Genomic DNA, 26,635 nt, shown 5'->3' on the forward strand with positions numbered 1-26,635 from the left:
GCTAGAGGGGGAAGTGGCAATAAGTAGGTAGGGAAAAAAAAAGGAAGAGGGCCCAGGCGTCTATGGTGAAGGATTCTGGGTGTTTTGGTGATGGGTGTAGTATGTTAACATACACCTGAAGAGTTGTGAACCTATTGCCCTAAATTATACACAGTATTGTAAACCAAAGGTACCTCATTAAAAATAAGAAGAAGAAGGAGAAGGAGAAGGAGAAGGAGAAGGAGAAGGAGAAGGAGAAGGAGAAGGAGAAGGAGAAGGAGAAGGAGAAGGAGAAGGAGAAGGAGAAGGAGAAGGAGAAGGAGAAGGAGAAGGAGAAGGAGAAGGAGAGGAAGGGGAGGAAGAAGAGGAAGAGGAAGAGGAAGAAGGAGAAGGAGAAGAAGATCCATTCAAGGTGCAAGATTCATGAGTGGATTTTAATGTGACAAAGTATGAAAGTTTATTGAAAATGGTTTCAGGTTCCACATCATGAATAACCTTCAAGAAACTACCACTTGTTGAATTGGGGTAGTATCAATGATTCTTCACAGTTAGGAGGATAGACTGTTGAAATACTCTCCTTTCTCCAACAGCATATCATTGTGAAGCCAAATTTTCTTCATGTTTCAATGAAAAAGTAAAACAGATTGAATGCAGGAAAAGGGTGAAAATCCAGCTGTCTTCTTTCAAGTCAGAAGTTAAAAGTAATAAATAAAGCATAAAATAATACCACTCTTTTTACTTTATTTGTTTTTTGAAAAAACATATCTATTGAGTAAAATGGCTAATGTTAACATGCAGTGGGTTTCAAATTTCTAATAAATTAATAAATATTTATTTATTTATTTATTTGTTTATTTATTTATACAAGCACTGGGTACAGTCAGAAGCGGGGGAGGGTGAGAGAATTCACCAGAGCCAGAGCCGGGAGCAGAACAGACAGACTGACGGAAGTACACTGCTGAGGGGAGCAGTGGGCACTGCAGGAGAGGTCTGCACATCATGTGGGACACTTGCCAGGTGGCCGGGGATCGAACCGGCGCTGCAGAGGCTGCGGGCAGCTTCGCAGCTCAGCACTCAACCACTGCGCCACCAGGGAGGCCCAATAAATATATATTTTTATTTTATGTTATTTTTATGGTTATTTTTATTCATTTATTTTTTTCATCATTGTTCATTTTTAAACAATATTTGCTTCCCCACCCCCAGGTGTAGTCCCCATAGAATTCCCTTCACCAGAGCACCCATGGGCCATCACCTCAGTTCCCTGTGCTCCTCCCTCCCTCCCTCTGGTCCCTCTCCCTCCTCCTCCCCTGCAGGATGTCTCTGACTATAATTGTCTGTTTTTGTTTTGCTCTGTTTTGTACTGTTATTTGATGTATTTTCACATTGATGTATTATTTGGTTCCCTTTATTCCTCCTATGAGTGAAACCATCCTAAATATATATTTTTAAATGCCTCTTTTCATTTTTAGTATGGTAGATATTGACAGAACCCACGAAAAAAATTATCTCTTTGGGACCCTCATTGATTTTTAAGAATGTAAATGAGTCTTGACCCCCAAAATTGGGTGAACCATTGGCATATTAAGTAGCTGTTATTTGGGGGAGAGCCCTAAACACTTGACACTAATATAATTAAAGTTTATCATCACATAATTATTTTGTTGTAGACAATATGCAAATCTTTAAAAAGTCTTAAACTTCACAACAAATCAATGTGTCTTTATTATGAAACCTGTATTTCTTGAAAAGTTAAATACTTTCAGAACACTGCAGTGTCCCAACAAGTCTAGGAGTAAACAGCTTGTTCTATGAGAACAAAACACTTGAAAAACGTAATCAACTTTTAGAGTCCTGTGGCTTATGACTGCTTATTTGCTATTATAATTAAAGGTTAATAACTGGAAAATGATTGTAATAAACAGCAACAACCAGTTCTATGCCATGGCAAGTTTAACATATTACCTTCAAGCTCATTTAATTTGTATGTGTAGAGTGAAACTTTATAGATATATAAATATTACAGTGCTTTCAGCTTACGTATTAACATGCTGTCCTGCGTTGCTTTTTGCAGCTTTTATCCATGACCCAAGATGACTACAAGCCATCTGATGTTAGTATATCCTTAGAATTACCATTTATGTGTGTGTAAGGTATGAAAAAGTGACAGAACTGGAATGAACGCCTTTAGTTATATTTTAACTATATATAAAACTGCCATAATTTTGCTTGCAGAAACTATACTGGTTAAATGCTATTAAAATACTAACATATAGTATGAGCTCAAATATAATCTTAGAAAATATACTTAAACTTTTAAAAAGTCGCATTGCATTTTGCTCTGCAGATATGCCTATTACATAAATTGGGTATTACATAAATTACATAAATCTTGCATGTGCATGGACACACACGTGTGTATGTGCTTATGTACATTTATGTGTATGTCTAAAAGACTGTAAAGCCACAAAGACAGATTGAGGGGAAAAGAAATTATATGAGTGTATGAAGTGCAAAAGAGGAATTGCAAGTTGGGAGGTGACATCTAGGTGGAGACCTGTTGCATTAATCATGGGGAGAGCCACAAGGGGTGTGAGCAGTTGGAGGGCCTCCTGGGGCTCCTGGTCAGGGCCCAGGAGGGTCTGCAGTTCTATGTAGTTAGAAGGTCAAGCTGGTGGGACTGCTGGCAGCAGAACTAAAACTGGAGAAGAGATCAGACCAGGTCAAGAATCCTCAGCCAGGCCATTCCAGCATTTACACTTTCTGTACTGAGGACAGAGGTTGTGTTGCATGGTGTTTAGCAGAGGGACAGTAGGATCAAATTTGTGCTTTATTTTGATTACTCTGGAGAATAGATTTGGAGAGCAATCATGCAGCACTCATCTGGTTACGTGTACAGCTCACCAAATTGTTCAGCTTTCTGTCAGTTCTTCATTGCTGAGTTATTCCTACCTAGAGTCAGGAAAGGCGGTATAACTGCACTGGAAGGTACGGCTGCTCTCACAGGTGTGCTTTCCCCCTGCCCCCTTGCCAGGGCCTGCTGGTGACTGTGAACGGCAATCCGGTGGATTACCACACCATCCACCCTAGTCTTCCCCTAGAGAATGGGCCCGCCAAAGCAGACCTGTACTCTACCCCACAGTACCGGTGGGAGCCCTCTGATGATGCCTCAGGTAAGGAGCAGCAGGTTCTGTGGTTACATGTCACACCCAGGGCCCTGTTTTTCTAATGCATAAACTGGCATGTCTCCATCTTCTGTTTATTGGATTTAGTCTTTCTTTTTCTTTTTTTTGGCTTTATTTCTTCTGATAGAGGTGTTGTCTTCCACAGCCAATATGTTAAGGTAATTTCCTTAAATCCTGGCTATATTTTACCCTGTCACGTTGCTATGTGTGTTCTATCCATGTAACAAAATAAGTGGCATAATTGGGACAAACTTTAAAAACAAAAGGGAAAAATATTTTCATTGTGTTTATCGTGTTAACATATGTGTATATATGCGTTTTGGTTTTTCTGTAATTTAAATGAAATCATAACTGCTTAATGGACAAATGTTTTCAGAAAGTATTCTACTGAAAACAAGAAACTTGTAGTAGGCCTTTTCTCTCAGTAGATTGTGTGGAAGGTAAGTGGTCTGATACTAGAAGTGACAAATTGAAGGCCTGGGAAAGAGAGCTTATCCTCAGACTTGTTTTTGGTTTACACAACACTTACTAAAAAAAGAAAAATTTGTAAACAAGATTTTATTTTTATTTTTTTTATTTTTTTTATAGAGGCATGTTTTTATTTATTTATTTATTATATTTGTTTGTTTGTTTTGTTTATACATGCACTGGGTACAGTCAGAAGCGCGGGAGGGTGAGAGAATTCACCAGAGCCAGAGTGGGGAGCAGAGCAGGCAGAAGGACTGAAGTACACTGCTGAGGGGAGCAGCGGGCGGCAGGGGAGGTCTGCGCACCATGTGGGATCCTCCTCCGGGGGCCGGGGAGCAGCCGGGGATCAAACCGGCGCCGCAGAGGCCGCTGGCAGCTTCGCAACCCAGCACTCAACCGCTGTGCCACCGGGGAGGCCCTGTAAACAAGATTTTAAAAGCTGCAGCTTTGCCCTAGAGATGGAAATTTCTGGCATCCCTTGAAGAATGTGACTATCTGGTGGCATCAGTCCTTCATTTCTGCCAGGCAGCCTTTAATTCAGTTGCTGTTGGCCGTCTGCCTGAGGGAGAGAAAGCACACCAGTCACCAGTTCACCAAGACAGAATTAGCTCAGCTTACTATTGGGGTGGGGAGGGGGGACGGGGGATCAAATACATGCAGGAATCTGCAAAGTGCATACAGAACTATTATTATCTCCATTTGTGTAGAATTAAGGCTTTAATTATTTTACAACATCTTATCTTTAATAAATGACCAGCAGCTGTCCAATTAAATTAGTACATGAAGCTCACTTTAATGACGTTTTTTTCATCATTCTTTATCAAGCTTATTCTAATGTGCTGTTTTCATAGTTCCTTATCAGCTGGTCTCCTAGTTGCCCCATAGTAGGTATCTATTTAGCAGCGCAAATGGTTTGTCAGGTCACCCGATATCTCCTTGTAAGTTAGATCACGATCAGTGCCCTCTTCTTTTCCTCACAGCCCCCAGGCCCTCTGATCCACAGAGTACCAGACGTGTGGATAGTTACCCTTTTCTCTTCCTACTTGGATATGTTGCAGTTTGCAACTCAGACTTAGCTGAAGGTTTTCACTTCCTAATCTCTTAAGGAAACACAGCACTTCCCAAAGTTCAGCCTTCATAATATTGAAACACAGAGGGCAGCCCAAGAAACAGCATTTGTGACTATTCTAAAGTTTGAGAGATGTCCAGGGCACAGTTAGACTTCCTTCTGTTTACATATTTACATGAGAAGAAATAAACAGAATTTTGACTGCTGACAAAGTGAAGTCACTCAAATCATAAATTGAACTTTCAAAAGTAAAACAGATGCTGGGTTGTTATTTTTAATTGAACCTATATACACAAAACAGTCACAACCAGAGACATAGCAGGCAATAGCTGTGAAGTCCATCAGATTTTATTTTATCGTCATCATCTCCTGATCCGTGGACATCCCCATATAAACCATAAGCTTACCCAACCCAACACTGAGGGATGGAAGGCAGAGGACTCCTGTGGGAGGAGACACACAACCTCACTCAGAGGCTTTCTTCCTGGCCTCAGGCCTATATATATGGTCACTGGATTTTTAGGAGTTTATGTTTCTTTTTCATGGTGGTGAACAACCCTCTGATAACCTCCCAATACATAGCACATATGATTTTAAAAAAAAGACAGAATGGATGCATTCACTTACTACTCTTTATTACTTCCACTTTGAAGTCGAAATAGCGTTTCTGACAACTGTAGAAGTATCTTGAGGAGAAATCCTTCACATCCAAGCCAGTAGTTTCCTGTTGCTGGCTCCTGTTCTCCTCACCCCTCCACATGTTCTCTCTCTTACTTTTACCTGATCTTTCCATCCCCAGTATGACTTTTCTGCCTTAACCTGAACAAAAAGGAAACTGTAGACCACTGAGCTCACTCTTAGAAAGTGGTTGTTGGTTGGTTGGTTTTCTGGTGTTCTGCATCTTTGTTAAATACATACTCTCTACACTCCTTGTAGTAGTGATCAATTCCAGGGTAACATTATCCTCAAACTTAGCAGCTTAAAACAACAGCTAGTGTTGTAGTGTCAGGAATGTGGTGACAAGGGTCTCTTTCAGGTTGCAATTAAGCTGTTGATTGCAACTCACAAGTGACAGTCTTCTACTACATCCACTCGATTGGCAGTTGACAGGCTTCAAGCTCTTGCAAAATGCTGGCCAGAGACATCAGTTCCTTGCCACCGGCGCCCCTCCCTCAGACACTTTACAACCTGGCAGTGGCTTCTCTCAAAACAAATGAGTGAAAGAAATAAAGCGCCCAAGGCGAAGCCACAATCTTTGTAATCTTGGCGGTTATAATGCCATCCCTTCCCAAGTATTCTATTTGTTGGTCACTCACCAAAGGACCCACCTATGCTCAGAGAGAGGAGGCTCTGGGAGAACACTCATACCAAAAGGAGATGCTTAGGGCTCATGGAAGTAGCTGCCTCCCACACCCTCTCAAATTGAAATTTCCTTCCTGCAATTTCTGTGTGGCTGCATCCATTACATTTACCAGGCAGAATATGTATTGATTGTGTTGGAATTCTAAGAGCTTTGGTTAATTGGAAATAACCTCTGAAGTCTTAAATGTGCACTGCTTGGAACATTTATACAAAACTCATATACATGCATAAATGATTATATGAAGTATTTGTCCATCCAGAAAAGAAAGAGGAAGAAGAGGATGACAAAGATGAATTTGAAAAAGAAAGGAGCCTTGATGAAAAAAGAAGTGTTAAAGTTCATGCCATGGTCTCTGTGTTCCAGTTTATTATGAAACAAAGTTATATCTGTGCCCTGATCGCTATGATGGTATGTATGAGGGCCACTGATGGGCTGCAGGAAAGGAAGGCAAGAGTCTGCTCTGGTTCCCCCAGCCTCTCAGGGCCAGCACAGTATCTTCATCTTCTCGATGTCTTGCTTGAGAATGGTTGGTTATGTTAATTTTTCATGGGAATTTTACATTATAGATTTCAAAATCATGTTCTCTGAGTATCCTTTAACATACTAGCATATTTCTCTCAAATTAGGCTATCAAAGCAGTCTTCCCAATTTTGCCAATTTAAAAGGACATATTGAATAGTTTGCTTAGGTGGTATTAACAGTGTTCAAGATTAACACAGGCTACTGATTTTCTTTCATTTAATGAGTCATATTCACACCTCATCTTACATATGAATGAGACTTTTTCCACATAAGCTGCATTTGTGCGGTATGAGTGGCAAGCAACCAAAAATGTCCAAGAGCTTGTTCTGATTGTTAGCTCTCAATTTACACATGTTTCTGCACAGCTCTGGGTACACCCTCCAATTTCAGCTTTATAGCTTGAAAGATAGTCTTGTGTATAGAAAATAGAAGATCTACCAGGCTTGGAGATAGAAGATCTAATTTCTACCCTTTCTAAAAACAATTTCTTCTTGAAAAATGTGTTAGAAACCTGTCTTATTTAATGCAAAAATCTTCCAAATTTGATGTCAATAGTAAAATCTCCTAAACACCTATTATGATAAAATAAAATTGAAAATATCCTATAACTCTATGGAAAATTACCTAAGCACAGTTTCCACAGGTACTTCATCAAGATGTCTCCCAAATGAATTAGCATGACTCAGCTTAAGTTTCTAGTAGGGACCACTACCATATCTGTAAGAGGAGTGGGATAAAGAAAGCTCCTGAAAAATAAATATGACTCCTTTCGTGATTGTAAATTCTTTTCTTTAAATGAAATTAGTTCTGTGCTCTCTGGGTACTTTTTTAGTTGAGATATAATTGACATATAACACTATATTGGCTTCAGGTGTACGACATAACAAGTTGATACCTGTATAGATCACAAAATGATCACCAGAATAAGACTAATGAGTATGCATGGGTACAAATATTTTCATCTTATGATGAGAAAATTTAAGATCTTCTCTCAAGTAAACAAATATTACCTACAAATATATGGTAAGGTATTGTTAACTATAGTTACCATGTTTTATGTTTCATGACTAGGACTTATTTATTTTATATCTGAAAGTTTGTGCTTTTTGACAACATTCACCCATGTCAACCTAATTAATGTAAACTGCAACAAAACTGATTTTTAAATTTCAAACTAATTACCAGTGCAGTTTATGATAATGATTCTGAACTCATAAGAATATATATACCTTTTTTTTTTCTCTCTCTAAAAATCAACCAGGTAAGTTTGCTCTTTGTAAGCAAATAGTGCTTTTATAAAACATCCCAAATACAAATGTTATTACTTAATAGACAAAAAATCTATTGTAGAAACAAAAATGATAGCAGGTTTTTCATTAAAGAGTATGATACAATACTGTATCATATATTTGAAGGTAATATTTGTTTACTTGAGAGAAGATCTTAAATTATCATAATACGTCTTGTCTAGTGACCTTTCCATTGTTTAAACAGAGCCACAAAATTAATGTTTTAAAAGTGCCCACCTTCCATGGAAACTCCCCATTGCAGCAAACTTTTAATAATCACAGAAACAGAAATCCTGAGGAGTCACATCTATTCACATGATATGAATACATATTCAAAAATACAAATTAAAATACTAAAATACTAAATTAAAATAAAATTAAAATACTAAAATAAATTAAAAGACTAAAATACTCTTGAATACTGAAATTGAATCCAGGAAGTGACATACAGCTGATTCTGCTTTCCACTACCACACCTGAGGAAGATGTGGGCTTAGGCTTTAAGGAAAGAGGTTTATTGTTTTTTAGGCATTCCTGAAAAATGCTGTAGTCATAAAATGTATCATGTATTCTTTTTATGGCAATTTTTAAAATGTATTTATTATTGAAATACCATTGTTTTACATCCTTGCTAACGTTTGACAATAAAAATATCCTCATAACCTTTTTTCCCCTTCTACCCATACCCTCACAAGCACTAGTGTGTAGGGGGGAAAATGTGCTGGAATTGTGACATCTGTGAAGATTTTCTTAGGTCACACAGAAAAAAATGATAAAGTCATATTTGTATTTCACACTGGATAAAATGCATTGCATACATTGTTTAATGCAAACACATTCAATTTTGCCTATTTGATAAAGACAAATAGTCATCAGTCACTAACTTAATCTTAATAAAGACAATTTTAATTTACAATTTATAATTATCATGAGGTTTAACCAGCAATTTGAAATAGCTCATCATTTAAAACTACCTATGCTTTAGGGCAGTTTTGTGAATTGCTAAGAGAAAATATTTATTTCATGTTGACTACATTCATCTTAGTACTTGTCTACTTTCCAAAAGTAAAAGACTTACAAAACATTTTAAACCTTATAACTAACTCTTGAAGACTTGTGATATTCAAGAATACAGTTGGGAATTTAGTTATCCACACTTGTCTAGAAAATGCATCTAAACATCTTTTCACAAAGATTTGTTATAAGATATGGAAAGAGATGGTATTTGTGAGTATAATGTACAGATATTTTTTTCTGTTGCCCATACATTTATGATTATTTGGAAGTTTAATGTGAATGGAAGAAGATTTATCATTTGCTCAAAGGGGTCTGGTGACTTTTTTTCTTACCCCTTAATGGATTGAAGCTAAAATTTGCCTTTAAATTAACTTGGCTTCATGAGTTATACAGGGTCCTAATACAGAGCTTCTCCATGGAAATTTTCTGTTCTATCTTGTAGATACCCATGCATAGCCCACTAAAAGTGGTCTCTGAAGCCCAACTTGACCTAACCAAGTGATTCCCACATCTGCTGTCCTGACCACAAAACAGGACCCACACTGTCTCAGCACTCATAAATAACAGCTGACTCCAAGATGCTTTGGAAAAAGAAGGGAGAAAAACACAGCAGCTTTTAATGCTGCAAAGCAGAGTAAAGATGTAGCTATTTGGGGCTGGAGGGAAGAGGATTTAAAATGAAGACCCCTTTGCCATTGACTCTGTCTCTATGGGAAGTTCAAAAGCATATTGTTCTCATCAGAATCAGCCTTTCTCTTCTTGCCCCTCCCTATATCACTGTGGGAACGTCCCTCCATGAATTCACTAGAACTCTTTCCTCTTCCTAGATTGAATGTCACTGACTTTTTATTTTGAGCAGGGAACTATATATTTTATTGGCCAACATCATGTTTTCTCTCCTTCTGCCCCTGGAGGCCTGGAGCATCACCTATCACAGCTGGCTGACGTTTGTGCTATTGATTTGGTCCTGCACCCTCTGGATGATTCGCAACAGAAGAAAATATGCAATGATCAGCTCTCCTTTCATGGTTGCCTATGGGAATCTATTGCTGATACTACAGTACATATGGAGCTTTGAACTTCCTGAAATTAAAAAGGTCCCAGGATTTTTAGAAAAGAAAGATCCAGGAGAACTTGCCTCAAAGGTAAGTGGGTAGGAAAAATAAGAAAACAAATCACTGAAACAAAACAACAATAACAATACTAATATTCAAGGAAAAACATACAAAATATTTCCAAATATTCATGCTTTGTAAAAATTAATGCAATGAAATGATAAATAATATTTCTTAGAGGTTTCGATAATTTAAACATGAATAAATATTACACCATGCTTTTAGATTTTATTTAAAAATGACAATGCTTTCCACTTAAAGAAAAAACTCATTTTTTTAAAATAAGTTATTTTTAAGTGAATTTTAATTTGCAGAAGTTAGGTGGGAGAAAGTAAAATGCAATGAAAAGTATATAAAGGCTGTAGGGTCAGGAATGGACACAGTGCAGGTTTTCTGATCCAGCAGACCAGGTAAAGGAGGAGTCCTGGAGCCCTCACTGGCTTTTGCAGGCTTTTTATTTAGATTTACCAGGCACACAGGAGGCAGAGGTGCTGGGGGGCCGGGAGGCTGGCAGGCCTCCCAGCCCCCAGCAAGTCTTCACTCTGGGCTCTCCAACCTTCTCTCACATTCTCTCTGCTCTTCTCATGGCTCTGCTTCTCTCTTGGCTTCTGCTGCTCCTGGCATCCCTGAGACGCCGTCCTTAAAAGCCCAGTCTTAGCCGAGGTAAATCCCATCTACCTATGCCCACACCCTACTCCAGGTGCCCGCCATCAGGTATGCATTCAGGACCGCAAGGATCCATCATCTATCCTGATGGCGGGAGGGCAGAAAAGCCTGACATTTTTCTTTACCCTACAAAGGTATTGGAGGGCTTTCTCTGATAGATATCAACTTGCAAAGTGGACTGAACACATTACTTTTAAATTAATGTGTTTTTCCCTTCTACTGATTGCATGATGCCTTCACTCATAATTAGAAAGTTCATAAATCTTTCAATAATTTATTATCATGGTCTATCTTACCAGTTTTTATTTCAGAATGTTATGTGGCCCACCTTTTCTTTTTTGTTAGCACAGTTGCAGACTCTAAACACATTTCCTCTGTGTTGATAACTTTGTGTTAAGACAATGAAAGCAATCACATATACATACTGAGTGAGTCTTGAAAATTTTTCTCCTCTAGGCAGAGAGGAAAATTAGTGTCTCTGAAAAAGAAACTCATTCACATCACATGAAGTCTACTTTTCCTGGGATCTAGCTTCTTTACAGGTTCACAAACATTCCCTATCCATAAGAATCTGACATAAATGGGGTGCTAGATAGACTAGACCAAGGGTTTATTGGTCTCCATAATAGATTTCTGGGAAAGGCTACTGGAGTACAGGAAAAATCCTAACAGGTGAATTGTAATAACAGAAAATAGATCACAATCCCCTGTATTTATGGACTATGGCAATTTCATTCATTTATTTATTCATCCATTCTTACAAAACTCCCATGCAAGCCCTCACCCACTTTCTCTACAAACTTGACTCCATGTTGTACCCCACATAATACTTGGACTCACAACCATCTTTATCTGACACTTCCCTGTCCTTTTCTCCCACCCAAACTTTCCTCTGAAAGACATGCAAAGAAACATACACACCAAAAAACAAACAAACAAACAAACAAACAAAAAACCCTGGTACATTTGTCTTTTTCTGAAAAGGAAATTGAAAACCTCATCCTTTCGACTGTAAATCCATCATAACCCGACTCAGAGTATCAGTGAAACATCCAACAGTGCATGCCAGCTAACTAGTCTAGTATAAAATCAGTAATTCTTTGAGGAGGAAACATGTTGGAAGAAATGCATCTGTTTCTTGCAAAAAGAAAACAACAATGTGATTCTGGGGAAACTGGGGTCTGCACTTACATTTTAATTCACTTAGGAGCTCCAAAAAAGTGGAGGACTTAGTCATGGATAATAACAACAAACTCCAAACAGTGACATCCATCAAAGTCTGTTGTGAAATGCATTTTTTGTGCAGTGCTGGATGAGTCACTGTGAGAGAAAGGAAGACTAGGACTGGAATACTGAAGTCTGAATATCTCTGGTGAAGCCTGACTTAGCTACTATGTAACATTGTCAAAGTCTAGAACTTCTCTTTTATGACATCATCAAGCCATTGTCAACTGTTACCTTCAAAACCCAGCTTTTAGCTCACTCAACTTGGGAAAGATGTCCCATCAGCCCTGAATTATTTCTAAGCTCTCTACATATGCATTAGAGAAACAGGCGTCTTTCTTAAATTGCAGCTATAGTTCAATTTGTTGTAACATCCAGTTTTGAAAGTGAGTTTTTGAAAGTGTAGGCATTCTAGTTCTTGACTTCATTAGGTTCTAAGTTTGTCTACTGGACATATTGTTTATGTTGAAGATAAATGATAAGTAGGCACCTATGGATAGTCAATTGGCCATTTATTCACAGTGAAAATGACCCAGTCATTTGCTCATTTTTTTTCTTGTTTTGGTACATATTTATTCATATCCTACTATAACCACACTACACACCCACTAGGATGGCTAGAATTAAAAAACAATAAAATATATTGGTGAAGAAGTAAAACCGGAATAATCATACACTGCTGATCTATGATTATCGGTCTGTCAATTATTCAAAATGGTAAACAAAGAGTTACCATAAGACCCAACAACTCCATTTCTACATATAGATACCCAAGAGAGCAGAAAACACATCTGTACACAAACGCTTGCATATAAATGCTCATGTCAGTGTTATTCATAATAACAACATATGTATAAATTATGAATAACCTGAATGTCCATCAGGAAATGAATGGATAAATAAAATGCTATTTATCCACATGTAACAGGAGCCCCACAGTTCCTAGATCAGGGTGCAGTGGGGTGTGCCCAGCTACGCTGCAAGCCCACCTCGACAACCAGGTGCAGTGCCTACCACTACTGCACCCTGTCTGCCCCCAAAACCACATCCTACACAAGCAGGGTTTAACATCTGACCTCAGAGCAGGCCAAGTTCATGTGCCTGTGGAGTTTCATTTTTGAAAATGTGCCAGTCAAGTTTGAGCTCTCTTGATTGTGCCAATCAAGTTTTGGAAATGGCACCAGTTTTAAAAATGGACCAATCAAGTTTGAAATCTGGATGCCCTGAAAGGGAGATAAGCCAGAGTAGCAGACAGCTTAGGGAATTCTGAGACTGTTGCTTCAGACACTCAGACTTATCAAGACACTCTCTCGGGACGACTTTCACTTCATATCCTTGAGAACTTTGGTTCCTGCCTTCAACTTGTTGTTTTGATTCAATTGCTGCTGCCTGACCTCCAGTACCACCAACTGACCATTTGACTACACAGGCCCCTGCTCCTGCCTCCAGCTCTCCTTCCACATCACCTGCTGATAGGTGCTGCTGGCCTTGTGCCTGGTGGCTCTGAAAGAGCTGTACACTGGCACCTAATCTTTTGGCACCTCCTCTGAAAGTGTTGTCTGTCAGTACCTGGTCCTCCTGCACCACGTCAAAGAGCTGTCCAATGCTTCTTGATTCTCCACATTGCCACCTTCTGACTGACACTTCTGTCCTTTACCTGGCCCCCTTGAGACCTGCCCGCTACTTCTTGGCACCACTGCCTGATCTCTGTTCCTGCCCTACACATCTAGCACGCCTCCTGGAGCTGTTGTCTCTGGCTATGTCTGGTCCAGCCTCTGGATAGTTGGTGCTGGCTGTTGACACAGCACCGCCTGTGCCTACTGCCAGCGGCCACCATGAGTTGGGTCCTGCCCCACCACTTATTGGTATGCCACCAGCTCTAGGCTCTCATTGAAGGGACAGTGCCATCCTACATGAGTAGCCTTTGGCTTGCATTACTGGACACTGAAAACACTATCTGGGGGAGGACAGACTGCCATTGGTGGCTTTAGTAACGCTTTCCTTTCTTCCAGTTCCCTTATCTGAATCACCCCTTTGTAAATAGATCTTGTTGTTGTTACAGTCTGAGTTGTGTCTTGCAGTTGTAAGTACACAGGTGAGAACCCACAAACTATGACATTTCCCCAGGTATTCACAATTTCACATAGAGTAGAATATTGTTTAGTAATAAAAAGAAATGTACTACCAATATATGGTATAATAGGAATAAACCTTGAAAATATTAAGCCACTCACAAAGGAACACATATTATGTAATTCTACTTACATATAATGTCCAGAGTAGATGACATATAGTGAAAGTAAATTAATGATTGGCTGGGGTGGGGTGTGGAGAAATGGAACTTTGGGGTGGGGTGTGGAGTACTGTGGAACTATTTTGGGGGGTGATAAAAATGTTCAGAAATTAATTACAGTGATGGCAGCTCAACTCTGAATATACCTAAAACCATTGACTTGGACCTTCTTTCTAAGTGGTGAATTGTATGTTCTGTGAATTTTATTGCAATATGGTTTGTAAAAAAAAAAAAATGGAAAAAAAAGCCTACTAAACACTAGATTCTGGGTCCTCACTGGTGGCGCAGCGGGTTGAACGCGGTGCTGTAAGGCTGTCTGCAGCCTCGGCAGCGCGTGTTCGATTCCCGGCTGGCCAGGGAGATTCCCACATGGCATGGCAGACCTTTCCTGTCTTGTCCTCTGCTCCCCTCAGCAGTGTATTTTGGACCAGCACCCCAGCTCTTGTATAAAAATAAATAAATCTTAAATAAATAAATAAATACCAGATTTTGTATTCCCTGAAGAACAGAGTTGCTGAAATCATAAGTTCCCTCAAACCCTCTCCTTGTCCTCAAGAAAATTTTAATATAAAAATGTGGGCATTTAAAATAATCCCTCCTTCAGCTTTGGGACGTGAGTGGGGGATATTAAGGGGTTCTATTTCTAGAATGAAATGTTCTTTTTCCCATGTGTGGAATTCTTCAAAATAATTCTTCAACACTGCAGAGTGAAATGAGTATTACAGATGAAATATTTCTCCCTGTTTAATTGTGCTAATATCACAGTCAGCACAGGAAATCAAGGACTAGCACTTCTCAGGAGACTGATGACCATGGCTGATCTCCAGCACAGATGTGAGTGGTCTGCACTGCTGTGCACCTGCCGCAGGGCCTTGCTCAGTGCTGAGTATGTTCCCTGCACTTGACACACATGTGCTTATCCTCTAGAAAAAGGATTTGAATTCAATGGCCAGGGGATTCCAGTTGAAATCAAGTGGGCACCTGACTCCATCTCAAGTAGAAGGGTTTATTTATTGTGGTCCTACTTAAATGTGGAGAAAAATGTATATTTGCTGAAATATGTTTACACTTTTCTAATTCTTTGCTTTTAGATACTTTTCACCATAACTTTTTGGCTACTGCTGAGGCAGCATCTCACAGAGCAAAAAGCTCTTCAAGAAAAGGAAGCTCTTTTATCTGAGGTCAAAATTGGAAGTCAGGAAAATGAAGAAAAAGGTAAACTAGTGTGTATAATGTGTGACTAGAGATTTTCGTGCTCAGCAAAGTTATAAAGTGCCCTCAAAAGGCATCAGAAATTCTCTATACTTCAGACTAGAAAAAAGTCAAACATGAACTTGGAGAGATAAATTGTAGTTTTATGATACATGAGATTTGGAGTACACAGGAGCATTTACAAATATTGTGTCATTTAATTCTTGCAAAACTGATTCCCATTTAAGGGGTAAAGATGGAATCTCAGAAAAGATAAATGGTTTCTCAGAGGTCACCATTTTAATGAGTAGTAGAGCTGAGAAACTAATTCAAATGTTTTAAATTCGAGTCCTCTCCTTTTCAAAAATAACATGCCACAAAGTCAAAGAAAAAAGATGATGCTTTCATTTTCATTTTTATAGTTTTACATCTCTGTATAGGTAAAATGAGGAAGGACACCTTGTTCCTCACCTTCCTGACAATAAATGTAAATTTACTGATTTAGTGAAGAAAGTAGCATTGTCTTTGAAAAGAAAGTTGTAAATTTTTACAAAAGCTAGGCTAGTAACCTTAAGTAATCTATTAATGATGAAAAAAATCAACATAGACCAATTCATATTTTTTTCTTATAGATTCTCATTTAGACTTAACCACTGAGTTGTTTTGCAGCAAAAAAAAAAAAAAAAAAAAAAGCTTATAAGATTTAGATCTTGACTATTTGAGTTTGGATGTTTCTATTCAGCAGAGTGAGTATATTCAGTAGTTACTTTACACATGTTGTAATTAAATTTGAGATCAACAATTGTTCTGGGTCCTCACTTTCATTCCTTTCATTTTGTGATGCTATTGGTTATTTGACTAAGTTGTAGGTAGCCATGGCAACACAAAGATGAGTCCTACATATTAGCATATTTTAACATAAGACCAAGTAAATTTTTAATTCCAATGAATAAAGCTGTTTGAAACTTGGTTAAATTACAATTACTCTTTAAATCTAAATTAAATTAATTAAATTTTACTTTAACATTTACACGTTTGGGTTTTTAAAAGCATGCATGTTAGTTAACATTATTATAATTAACCACATTAAGCACTGCTTAGATTGTAAAAGTCATGAGCAATAGAATTTAGAATGAATATAGTAGTTATGATTTATGCTCATACTGCCTATTTATTTTTCTAAATCCTGGAAATGAAAAAGGTGTTAATGAAAAGATTAGTACAAAAAGACTACCAAATTCATTTCTTTTAAACTGTATTTCAGGAAGATTATAAAAATGTCTACAATTAGTTATGAATTCCTCTTTTTTATTAGAACAGTCTAAAATTGTTCAAATCATATAGTAATACATAAAATACATACTTCTACATACCATATATGTCACTCCAAATCAGAATATGGTTCTGGTCAGCCAACCAGAAAAATCTAACAGCAGGTTCTATTTTAAAGATGATGAACAAGATACACAAGTAGAAGGAGAGGCTGAAGAGAAGGAGGAAGAAGAAGCAACAAAGGAAGAGAAACAAGAGAGAAAGAAGGAAGAAGAAGAGGAGGAGGAAGTGGATGAAGATGATGATCAGGACATCATGAAAGTGCTGGGCAATTTGGTGGTGGCAATGTTCATTAAGTACTGGATCTACGTCTGTGGGGGAATGTTCTTCTTCGTCAGTTTCGAGGGTAAAATTGTGATGTACAAAATCATCTACATGGTGCTGTTTCTGTTCTGTGTGGCCTTATATCAGGTAGGTAAACAATGGTCCTCTATCTTTTCAATTCTTGCCTGTTCCAGTGGTAATCATGAACTTTCTTTGTTGAGCTTCTAAATCACTATTATCCCATAATCATATAAAGTGATCATGAGAGTTAAACATTACATACTAAGAATCCTAAAGTGGGAAATAGCTATTTTCAGATTGTTCACTAAATTTTAGGTTCCTAAAAAGAAAAAAAGATCATAAGTTTTTTTTAAATGTATTACAAAAAGATGCCCATATGATTAGATAATTTTTAATAGTAATTTAAGAACAGTGGGTAATCTAAAATACTGGATGTTGGGCCTCCCCGGTGGCGCAGCGGTTGAGCACTGGGTTGCGAAGCTGCCCGCAGCCTCTGCAGCGCCGGTTCGATCACCGGCTGCTCCCCGGCTACCGCAAGAGGGTCCCACATGGCGCGCAGACCTCTCCTGCCGCCCGCTGCTCCCCTCAGCAGTGTGCCTCGGTCCTTCTGCCTGCTCTGCTCCCCGCTCTGGCTCTGGTGAATTCTCTCACCCTCCTGTGCTTCTGACTGTACCCAGTGCTTGTATAATCAAATTAATTAATTAATTAATTGATTGATTGATTGATTAAATTAATCTTTAAAAAATAAATAAAATAAAATACTGGATGATAACTGTTTACTTGTATTGCAGACTTTGGAATCAGAAGTCTGTGTGCATGTTTTTATGTGTTGGTGTATGTGTGTGTATATACACATGTATTGTTATACATCAAGGACTTTAGCATTTCATTAATTATAATTTATTAAATATTGTATTTAAATGAGTCAGCTTCTATAGAAAGTCAATGTTAATTAATGATAGAAGGGAACCCAATGATAGAAACAAATGCAACAGCAAAATATAGTTTCAGGTACCTCTCTGTGGAGTTTTCATATTTTGATTAATATAGTGCTGTTACTCCTCACCGTATATTCAGTGACTCCCAAGAGATACGGTTCTTCCAGTCCACATCCATCTAACCCCATGAGTAATAGAACCTAAAAAGCAAAGAATAAAATAAACTTTATTTTCAAAAATTTGTAGATACCATCACCTCCCTTAGTTGAAGAAATATGTCATTTTTGTGAATTTCCCCAAAGCCAACTTTTTTTCTTGTTTGTTTACTATCTGATCCACAGGTGCACTACGAATGGTGGAGGCGAATTCTAAAATATTTTTGGATGTCAGTGGTTATTTACACAATGCTGGTGCTTATTTTTATATACACATATCAGTTTGAAAACTTCCCAGGCTTATGGCAAAATATGACTGGATTGAAAAAAGAAAAGTAAGCAAATTTGGTGTGTGATATGATATGAAATAGCAAACATCCTTATGGAAGATTTGGGTAAAACATAATGTCATCAGTGTCTATAAATTCCTGGAGGATAGGATTGATATCTCAGTCATTTCTCATACTCTCTCTGAGGCCCTGAGTTTGGAACATAGTAGGTACTCGATGAATATTGACTGAAAAGTGAGTTTCAGCTTCATTTTGATGAAATGTCATTTTCTAAATTTCCATTTCAAATGAAACATACCTGCTTAGTGCTTTACTAAGCACTTTCTGCTCTCCAAATTGGAGCTCAGTTCTTCTGTTCTGAAGTGTGTTTATCGACTCATAATATATAGCAACACCCTCTCTTTGGTTATGAGCCTGTGATAAGATTATCAGGAACAGTTAGTGTCATAGAAAAAGAAATTTCTATATACTAATAGACTAAATGATGAAATTATTTTTCTTGGTCATACAATAATACTCTACCATTTCCTAATTTGCTTCTGTAAATTTTGAAAGTTAGTTTAGAAATCCAACTGGAATTGGACAGAGAGCTAAATGTACTGAGGTGGCTAAGGGCAAAGCCTGAAAGGAAAGATTGCCATGCAGCCAGACTAACACATCTGTAACAGCTCTTGGACAAGTATTTACTGAATACCAGACACTGCTCTGTGCCTGGGGAGGCAACAGAAAACAAGACAGTCTTGAGCCCCATGGTGCTTGTATTCCAACAGGGGAAACAAAGAAAAAAACATCCTTAATGTTCACAAAGATTAACTACAAATTGTGACAAGTCTCTGATGGAAGCAATCAGGATGAGGTAGTGAGAAAGTGGGGCTACTACCTGCCCAAAGGACACCCAAAGGAGAAAGAGCTTGATTTTGGAAAGCATGTGAGCTGGGAAGTGGGATAACATTCCAGAAAAAGGAATAACAAGTGCAGAGGTCTGAATCAGGACAGTTTGGCTCTGTGAGGAACTGAAGGGCTCACTTGTTGGGAGAAGGGGGAGCGTGGAAAAGAAGTGTGAGCATCAGTAGGGCACCTGCGACATGCATGGCTAGTGCGGTTTGTATTTTATTCTTGGTGAAATTTTTTCAAGATTCCTTGACTGGCTCAGGAAAAGTGATGTTTGAGCAGGCAGAGTAGAAAAAAGACAAGTTAGCAAATAACAGTAGAGGTTCTATGAGAAACGACAGTGGCTTCACCTAACTAGGTGGAAGGAGAAACGAGTTAACAGAAGTGAACAGATTCAAGAGAAGTACAGAAAGGGAGGTGGAGCACGACATGGCTGAGGTAAATTGGGAAATCAAGAATTCTATTTTGAAAACACTAGATATAAAAATACAGTCAAACCGCCGATTTCCAATGGACATTTTCGTATCAGAGTCCACAGGAGAAGTGTGGGCTGTTGACGTACATTTGCGTCATTGGTGTAAAGACGGCATAAAGTCAGCATCCAGGAGAGACCACGCTGGGCCCCTGACTATGTCAGCGTCTGGAGGCCCAATAGAAAAGGAGGGCAGAGTGACTAAAGAGGGAAACCAGGAAGTATGGTGACATCTAGACCAGGATTGTTTCAAGTTAGAGGTAGAATTAAACAAAGATAGAGGAGAAGTTACTAAATTTGGCAACATTGAGGTTGTTATTGCCAGTGTAAATCTAGCTGGTTGGACTGATGGAAAGAAAAACTGCAATGCATGGGACGGAGGGAGGAACACTAACTGGTATAACAGAGACAGAGAAAGACTGTGATGTCATTTATAGTGAAGAGAATGTCTTCTTTGCCCTAAGAAAGGGTCTTGTGTTGCGTTTGTTTTGTTTTGTTTTACAGGCTTGAGGATCTTGGCTTGAAACAGTTTACGGTGGCTGAGCTATTCACTCGCATTTTCATCCCCACTTCCTTCCTGCTGGTGTGCATTTTACACCTTCACTACTTCCATGATCGCTTCCTGGAACTCACAGACCTTAAATCCATTCCCAGAAAGGAAGACAGTGCCATCTACAGGTGAGCAGCTCAGGAAGCACCTGCCTCCCTTCCCTCCCTTCTCTTGGTCATCAGGTAGGAAGCCATCATCTACCTTAAGGTTTCAGCCTTGTGGTTTCCATGACTGTCAATCTGTGAATTTAAAAACAAGAGAGAGAGATTGTGGGATATCTGATGACATTTCCTGAAACAATTGTTATTGATCTTGATAATCAGGTGAGTAGCTTCAGAGTAGCCGAACTGCCTGAAATACTTAAGAATTGGTCATGTATATTTTGTGCTTAGGCTACAGATTTGTTTTTAGAACATTTTCAAAATCCGGCTAATGCAGAGGAAAAGTTTTCTATTGTGTAACCAGTAAGATGTCACAGTATAAGATGATGTACATAATTTTCCTTTCCATTTTGAAAATAAAGATCCTTAGCCAAAAAAATAGAATCTACAATCTACTTGTAAGTGGAGTAACATTTAAGAAAGTGAAAACAATGTTTTCTTGTATCAGCTCTCTGATACATAACTTGTTTACAAGAGAAACATAACTTGTTTACAAGGATAGATGGAATAGGGCTCTCTCTGCCCATGTGTGTTGACACCAAAATGGATTGTCACAAACTCATCCCAGGGAAATCACATTCTTTTAGTAAATGTTGATACTAATTTTCTTCTCTGCTCCCTTTTGAACCTGTGGTCAGTTATCAAAAAAGCACTCAAAAGCAAGTGAGAAAGCAAAGGGCTATATTAAAAGGAGTACAGGGGCCGCCCTGGTGGCGCAAGGGGTTAAGACGCAACCTATGATGCTATCTACAGCCACTGCGCACGAGTACAATCCCCAGCCAGGGAGCTACGGACATGATGCAGCAGACCTCTCCTATTTCACCCGCTGCTCCCCTCAGCAGTGTACTTCAGTCAATCTATTCTGTCCCCCTTCTGCCTGTTCTGTTCCCCACTCTGTCTATGGTGAATCCTCTCACCCTCCCACACTGCTGGCCTGTACCCCAGTCTTATATGCATGAATAAATAAATAAATATTTTTTTTAACTTTTTTTTTTTAATAGAGGCATGTTTTATTTATTTGTTTGTTTGTTTGTTTTGTTTATACATGCACTGGGTACAGTCAGAAGCGCGGGAGGGTGAGAGAATTCACCAGAGCCAGAGCGGGGAGCAGAGCAGGCAGAAGGACCAGAGTACACTGCTGAGGGGAGCAGTGGGCAGCAGGAGAGGTCTGCGCGCCATGCGGGACCCTCCTCCGATGGCCGGGGAGCAGCCGGGGATCGAACCCGCGCCACAGAGGCCGCGGGCAGCTTCGCAACCCAGCACTCAACCGCTGAGCCACCGGGGAGGCCCTAAATATTTTTTTAAAAAAGGAGTATAGATGCCACATTTGAAAATTCCCCTTAATTATTTTGACTTTTCTTTAACTCTTTTCAAGGCAAAAAAAAATGAGTGCATCAGAAGATGACGGAGTATTTTATCATTTACAATTTATGAAAGTAAACATTTCTGCTGAAGTAGGGTCTGGAATTTTGGATAATTCCAAAATGTTTTTATTTGATGATTAAAAACATTTTATAATCTTTATTTATGATGAGAAAACTTATTTTCCTTGTTATGTTTCATTGAACCTAGGTTGTAGTTGTTTTCATTCTGAATAGACTGCAGATAATTGTTAGCATGTCAGTGACTCCAAGCAATAGAACCCAGATATAGGTCAGAATTTTTCCAGGAAAATAATAATTTTCAAAACCAGAGCTTCATAGAAGACAGTACAGCTCAGCAAAGGTTGGACCAGCCTCAAGAATTACAAGTTTTTAGACAGGGGGTATGCAAATTTGAATTTGTTCCTTAGAGTTCCTTCTAAGTATATAGAACATTGTTTAATTAGGTAGGTTCTTAGACAGGATTATGGTCTCATATCAAGATGTATTCTCCCTAGCTCTTAAGGGGCTGCATTCACAGTGCTTATCCTCCAAACCATGGCAATCAAAGAAGGAAGATCTAAATGACCTGTAGCAATCTGAGGTCCTCCTTGTGTCTGTGGCTTGCACCTGAGCACTTCCTTAAATTTTTTAATGAAATTTAAAGGATTAAGAAAGTGTATACAGTGTCAGCTATCTCAGAAGCTTAAGGACATAGGATTTCATTTTTAGTTTAGTGAAAAATAAATTGTCTAGCCCTTCTAAGAAAATTGAAGATCTCCCTCAAGTTTGCTATTTGGGGATTCATGAGGAGTGTAGTGTAAAAGTCCCAAAATCTTAACATTTAAATATGTGGTATATATCCAATTAGCAACTCTTCCCATTATTAAGTGGTCTCCTCATTAATAACATACATCTCCAGTATTTTGCGTTCTTAGTGTCTTGATCAATAACTACATTAAATATCAAAATGCTGAAAAGAAATACTTTCAGAGTTGGAATTTACTGCCTTGGTTTGCTTTCTCTTCCTTTTTTTTTTTTTTAAAGCTTTATTTATTTTTATACAAGAACCAGGGTACAGGCCAGATGTGTGGGAGGGTGAGAGGATTCACCGGAGACAGAATGAGGAGCAGACTGACGAAATACACTGCTGAGGGGAACAGTGGGCTAGACAGGAGAGGTCTGCTGCACCATTTGGGATTCTAGTGGCTGGCTGGGATTGAACCCATGCTGCAGAGGCTGCAGACAGCTTTACAGTGCGGCACTCAACCGCCTGTGCCACCAGCAAGGCCCTGCTTTCTCTCCTTTACAAAAAAAAAAAAAAATGACCTACAATTTGGGAATAATAATCCTTTGCATTATTTGAAGTGATTTCAGCACTCTTGTTTCTGTAAATATCCAACTGTTCTTTTTCTGTTTTGTCCATTGTTTGTACATGCAATGTGTATGCATACACATATTTAGCAGTAAATGTAGACAAATGTCACATATCTGGAGCAAAATTTATTGTTTAGTCTTACAAAATCCATAAAACTAGCATTATGAAAAAGTCTTATGATATACATAAAAAGAAACTTTTTTTTCTATTGCTGTGTTTTGTCCGTGATTTGTTTTAGGAAGTATTGTAGTGCATACAGAAACAAAGTGATTTACAGGCACACCTTGGAGATTTTGCAGGTTTGTTTCCATCGCAATAAAGTGAATACTTCAGTAAAGTGTGTTATATAATTTTTTTGGTTTCCCAGTGCATATAAAATGTTTGTTTATGTGATGTTATTGTATGATGTTATTGTATTAATAGACAATAACATAGTAATAACTAAATATTATCTATTAATTGTACACACATTTTTTTAACTAAAAAATGCTAACCATCACCAGAACCGTCAGTATTTATAAGCTTTTTGCTGGTGGAGGATTTTGTGATATCTACAAAACACAGTAAACAGAGGTACACTAAATGAGGTATGCCTGTATTTTTTACTTCAGTTTAGAGAACAGCACAATGAATATGGTTTCTTAGGATTATTTTTTTCTTTTGAGCTGGGAAAGGAGCAAGAATGAATCTTTTAGATTATGTTTTATCTCAAAAAATGTACATTGAAAATTTAAATGTTACAAATTTTAATAAGTATGTTAGATAAGGAGTGATGAGATAAACAGACTTGTTATCTTTAGCATTTTTCCTGAATATCTCTAACATCATGTTGTTACTGAATCTTGCTGCCTGGACTCTCCTTTAAAAGTGCATGCAACATGTATCAACAGTGATACAGCTGAGGATGGAAAACTTAGGAGACACAGTCTCCTTCATTCACCTCTAACAATCTTCTCTTTCTCTCTCCAACCTACCTACCACTGCCACCGCATGCCACCCTGTGCTTCCATCTCTCACCTGTAGCCATGCCAAAGTCAATGGGCGTGTATATCTAATAATAAATAGGTGGGTACTTCAATGTTTTCTGTCTTATTTTTGTTAAAAATGGTCTCTTGGTGTTTTAAACACTTCACTGTTTTATAAATGAACAATTGTGGACCATGGTCTTCAGGTATGCTAATAGATGTATTTTGCAAACCAATCCATTTGGTGTTTATACTGAATGGTGCTGCCAAGTGGATTTGGAGGTTATCAAGGGTCTTCAGCTGGTGCTCAGCCTTTAGTCTTGGTTCAAACTTAAGCCCCATTCATTTCGTTCTTAAGTAGCATTAGTCCAAGGCTTGCCTGAGAGCTCATCTCCTGTTTGAAGATTTAATTGAGAGCTCAGCTCAAGAACCACCTCCTCCACAAAGCCACCCATAAATGCCAACATCCTCGCTAAAAGTCACTGCTGCCCCTCTGAACTCCCGCAGCACTTTATCACTGCTGCATCCTGGCACTCACCTTCTGGCCCTTTCTCTGCCCGCTTGTCTTATTTCCCTTGTCAGAGGCATTAACTTCTCAGGTATGGAGTTCCTTGCACAATTGACCAAAGTGTCCCTAAGTTCTCTACCTCAGGGCCTTACCTACAAGTTGGTCCTCAGTAAATATTTGCTAAATGATGTGAAAACAGTCATAACAATATACCACCAAAATAAAAACATCAACTATACATTTCTTCAACTATAACATTCCTTGAAACGTTGCAGATTGGTGTTTACATATCCAGATTTCACAATGTATTTGCGAAAGATAGGTAAATGAACACTGTGTGTACCTTATATACACATCACCTAGTAGGAGAAATAGAACATACTAAATGGCCACACACAATAAAAAGTCAGCTTTGATAAATGTTATATAGAGAGTTGTCCTCAAGTGCCGCTAAAGTACAGAGCAATGATCCGTTGGGATCTCATTTACAAAAACTATTCTTTCTTTATTAAGTAGGTAAATTAAAATATCCACTTCCATAACTTCATGCCATTAATAATAAAGCCAGTAATTTAGTTAATAAAACATATATTTGGTAATAAATCCAATTAACAAAATAGCTCTTTGAATGATTCATTAGTTTTCTATTACATTTGCTTTTCTCTGAGGCAATCACCGAGACTAAACATCAAACCCTAGAAGACAGAAATTCTAGAAGGATATTACAACTCAGTGCATCACTCTGCTAAAGAAGGAGAAACAAGGACCCTTCCCTTTGGGGCCCCTTTTGTTTACAGCCGGAGAAAGGCTTCAGGTTTCTTCAACTTCAGGTTTTGGGCTGATAAGAAGAGACTCTAGGTAGCAATCTTGAAAAACTTTTGAATCTTATCTTTCCAAATATAAGGAAATTCAATTATTTGCTTTATGTAGAGATAAGTGGAACACCAAGAGGGCAGAAGCTAGTTTGATGGACTCCACTGGCCAGGCTGATACAAATTTTGGTTCAGATTCTCCCATGCGTCTATCTTTCCCTCTTAAGAGGAAACCTATGCCTGTTATCCCAGGTCACAAGGTCAGTGAGTTCACTGAAGAGTTCTTAGAATAATGAAGATTCAAAGTCAGCCAAAATAATTAAAAAAAAATAAAGCATACCAGCATTGTCACTATTTTCTTTCCAGTGGACTCTCATTCTTGTATGAATGTAAACATGCTAGGAAAGGCTAAACTATGCCCCAGGAGAAACATGGCCAAACACACCTACGCAGCACAACAACCTGTGCTTCTGAAAGGCTCTATGTAGCACCCAACTTTGAACAGGGCTTACTCTTTATTAAAATCAAAGGATGAATGCTTTAACTAAAGGAATGAGTTTCCTTTCTCCTATACTTTATTATTTTATGTTCAATATTTTTATAAGGAGAATAATGGGTTTATATATGTGAGTTCTGAGTGAAAAAGTGGACTTATCTACATTCAAATTTTAGGTTGACTAAAATTTAGACATTACCTTACATGCTATGAAGTCAAGATAAATATCAAAGATAGTGGATAGTTGATAAAATTTTCAATATATGAATGATTGTGAGGAATTCCAACCAAATTTGTAAACAGTGTGAATCATAATATTTTAGCAGGAATAGTGGTTATTCCATATATGTGCACACGCACACAGAAACACACACACATGCACTCATGCATTAGCTGATAGATCTAATCCTGCCTGGTAGATTTTTTTTGGAAGAATTGCTTACACATATTGAAGACATGATATTAAATTTATAAATCAAATGCTAATTTGTGAATACAGTCTTCTAAAAATGCTTATGAATTTTAGGAAACAATCTTGAAGAGTGTAAATATTCTATTTTAAATATTACTTATAAACATCACTAATTTGTAAGACATCTCTTTTTTCCTAACAGTCTAATGAATGGATTAGTGCAATTGAATGCCACCTTTTCCAAATTA

The 26,635-nt window shown here is 38.2% G+C and overlaps 1 protein-coding gene across 4 annotated transcripts in view; it reads left to right on the plus strand.

Annotated features, from left to right (window-relative positions):
• Positions 1-26,635, plus strand: part of PIEZO2 (piezo type mechanosensitive ion channel component 2) — a gene marked incomplete at both ends in the record, with an annotated part of 483,404 nt that overhangs the window by 355,896 nt on the left and 100,873 nt on the right. For 2 of the 4 annotated variants that reach the window (XM_084251720.1, XM_084251722.1), the window contains 9 exons: positions 2,054-2,092; positions 3,014-3,152; positions 6,324-6,472; positions 9,807-10,037; positions 15,282-15,405; positions 16,832-17,124; positions 18,278-18,426; positions 20,249-20,422; positions 24,218-24,259. In XM_084251720.1, the coding sequence (XP_084107846.1) occupies positions 2,054-2,092; positions 3,014-3,152; positions 6,324-6,472; positions 9,807-10,037; positions 15,282-15,405; positions 16,832-17,124; positions 18,278-18,426; positions 20,249-20,422; positions 24,218-24,259 (1,340 nt within the window). Of the gene's footprint in view, positions 1-2,053; positions 2,093-3,013; positions 3,153-6,323; positions 6,473-9,806; positions 10,038-15,281; positions 15,406-16,801; positions 17,125-18,277; positions 18,427-20,248; positions 20,423-24,217; positions 24,260-26,635 lie in introns of all 4 variants that reach the window. The other 2 variants (XM_084251721.1, XM_084251723.1) reach the window with 2 other exon arrangements.

This window comes from Talpa europaea (assembly GCF_964194135.1).
Source record: "Talpa europaea genome assembly, chromosome: 13".
NCBI lineage: Eukaryota > Metazoa > Chordata > Mammalia > Eulipotyphla > Talpidae > Talpa > Talpa europaea.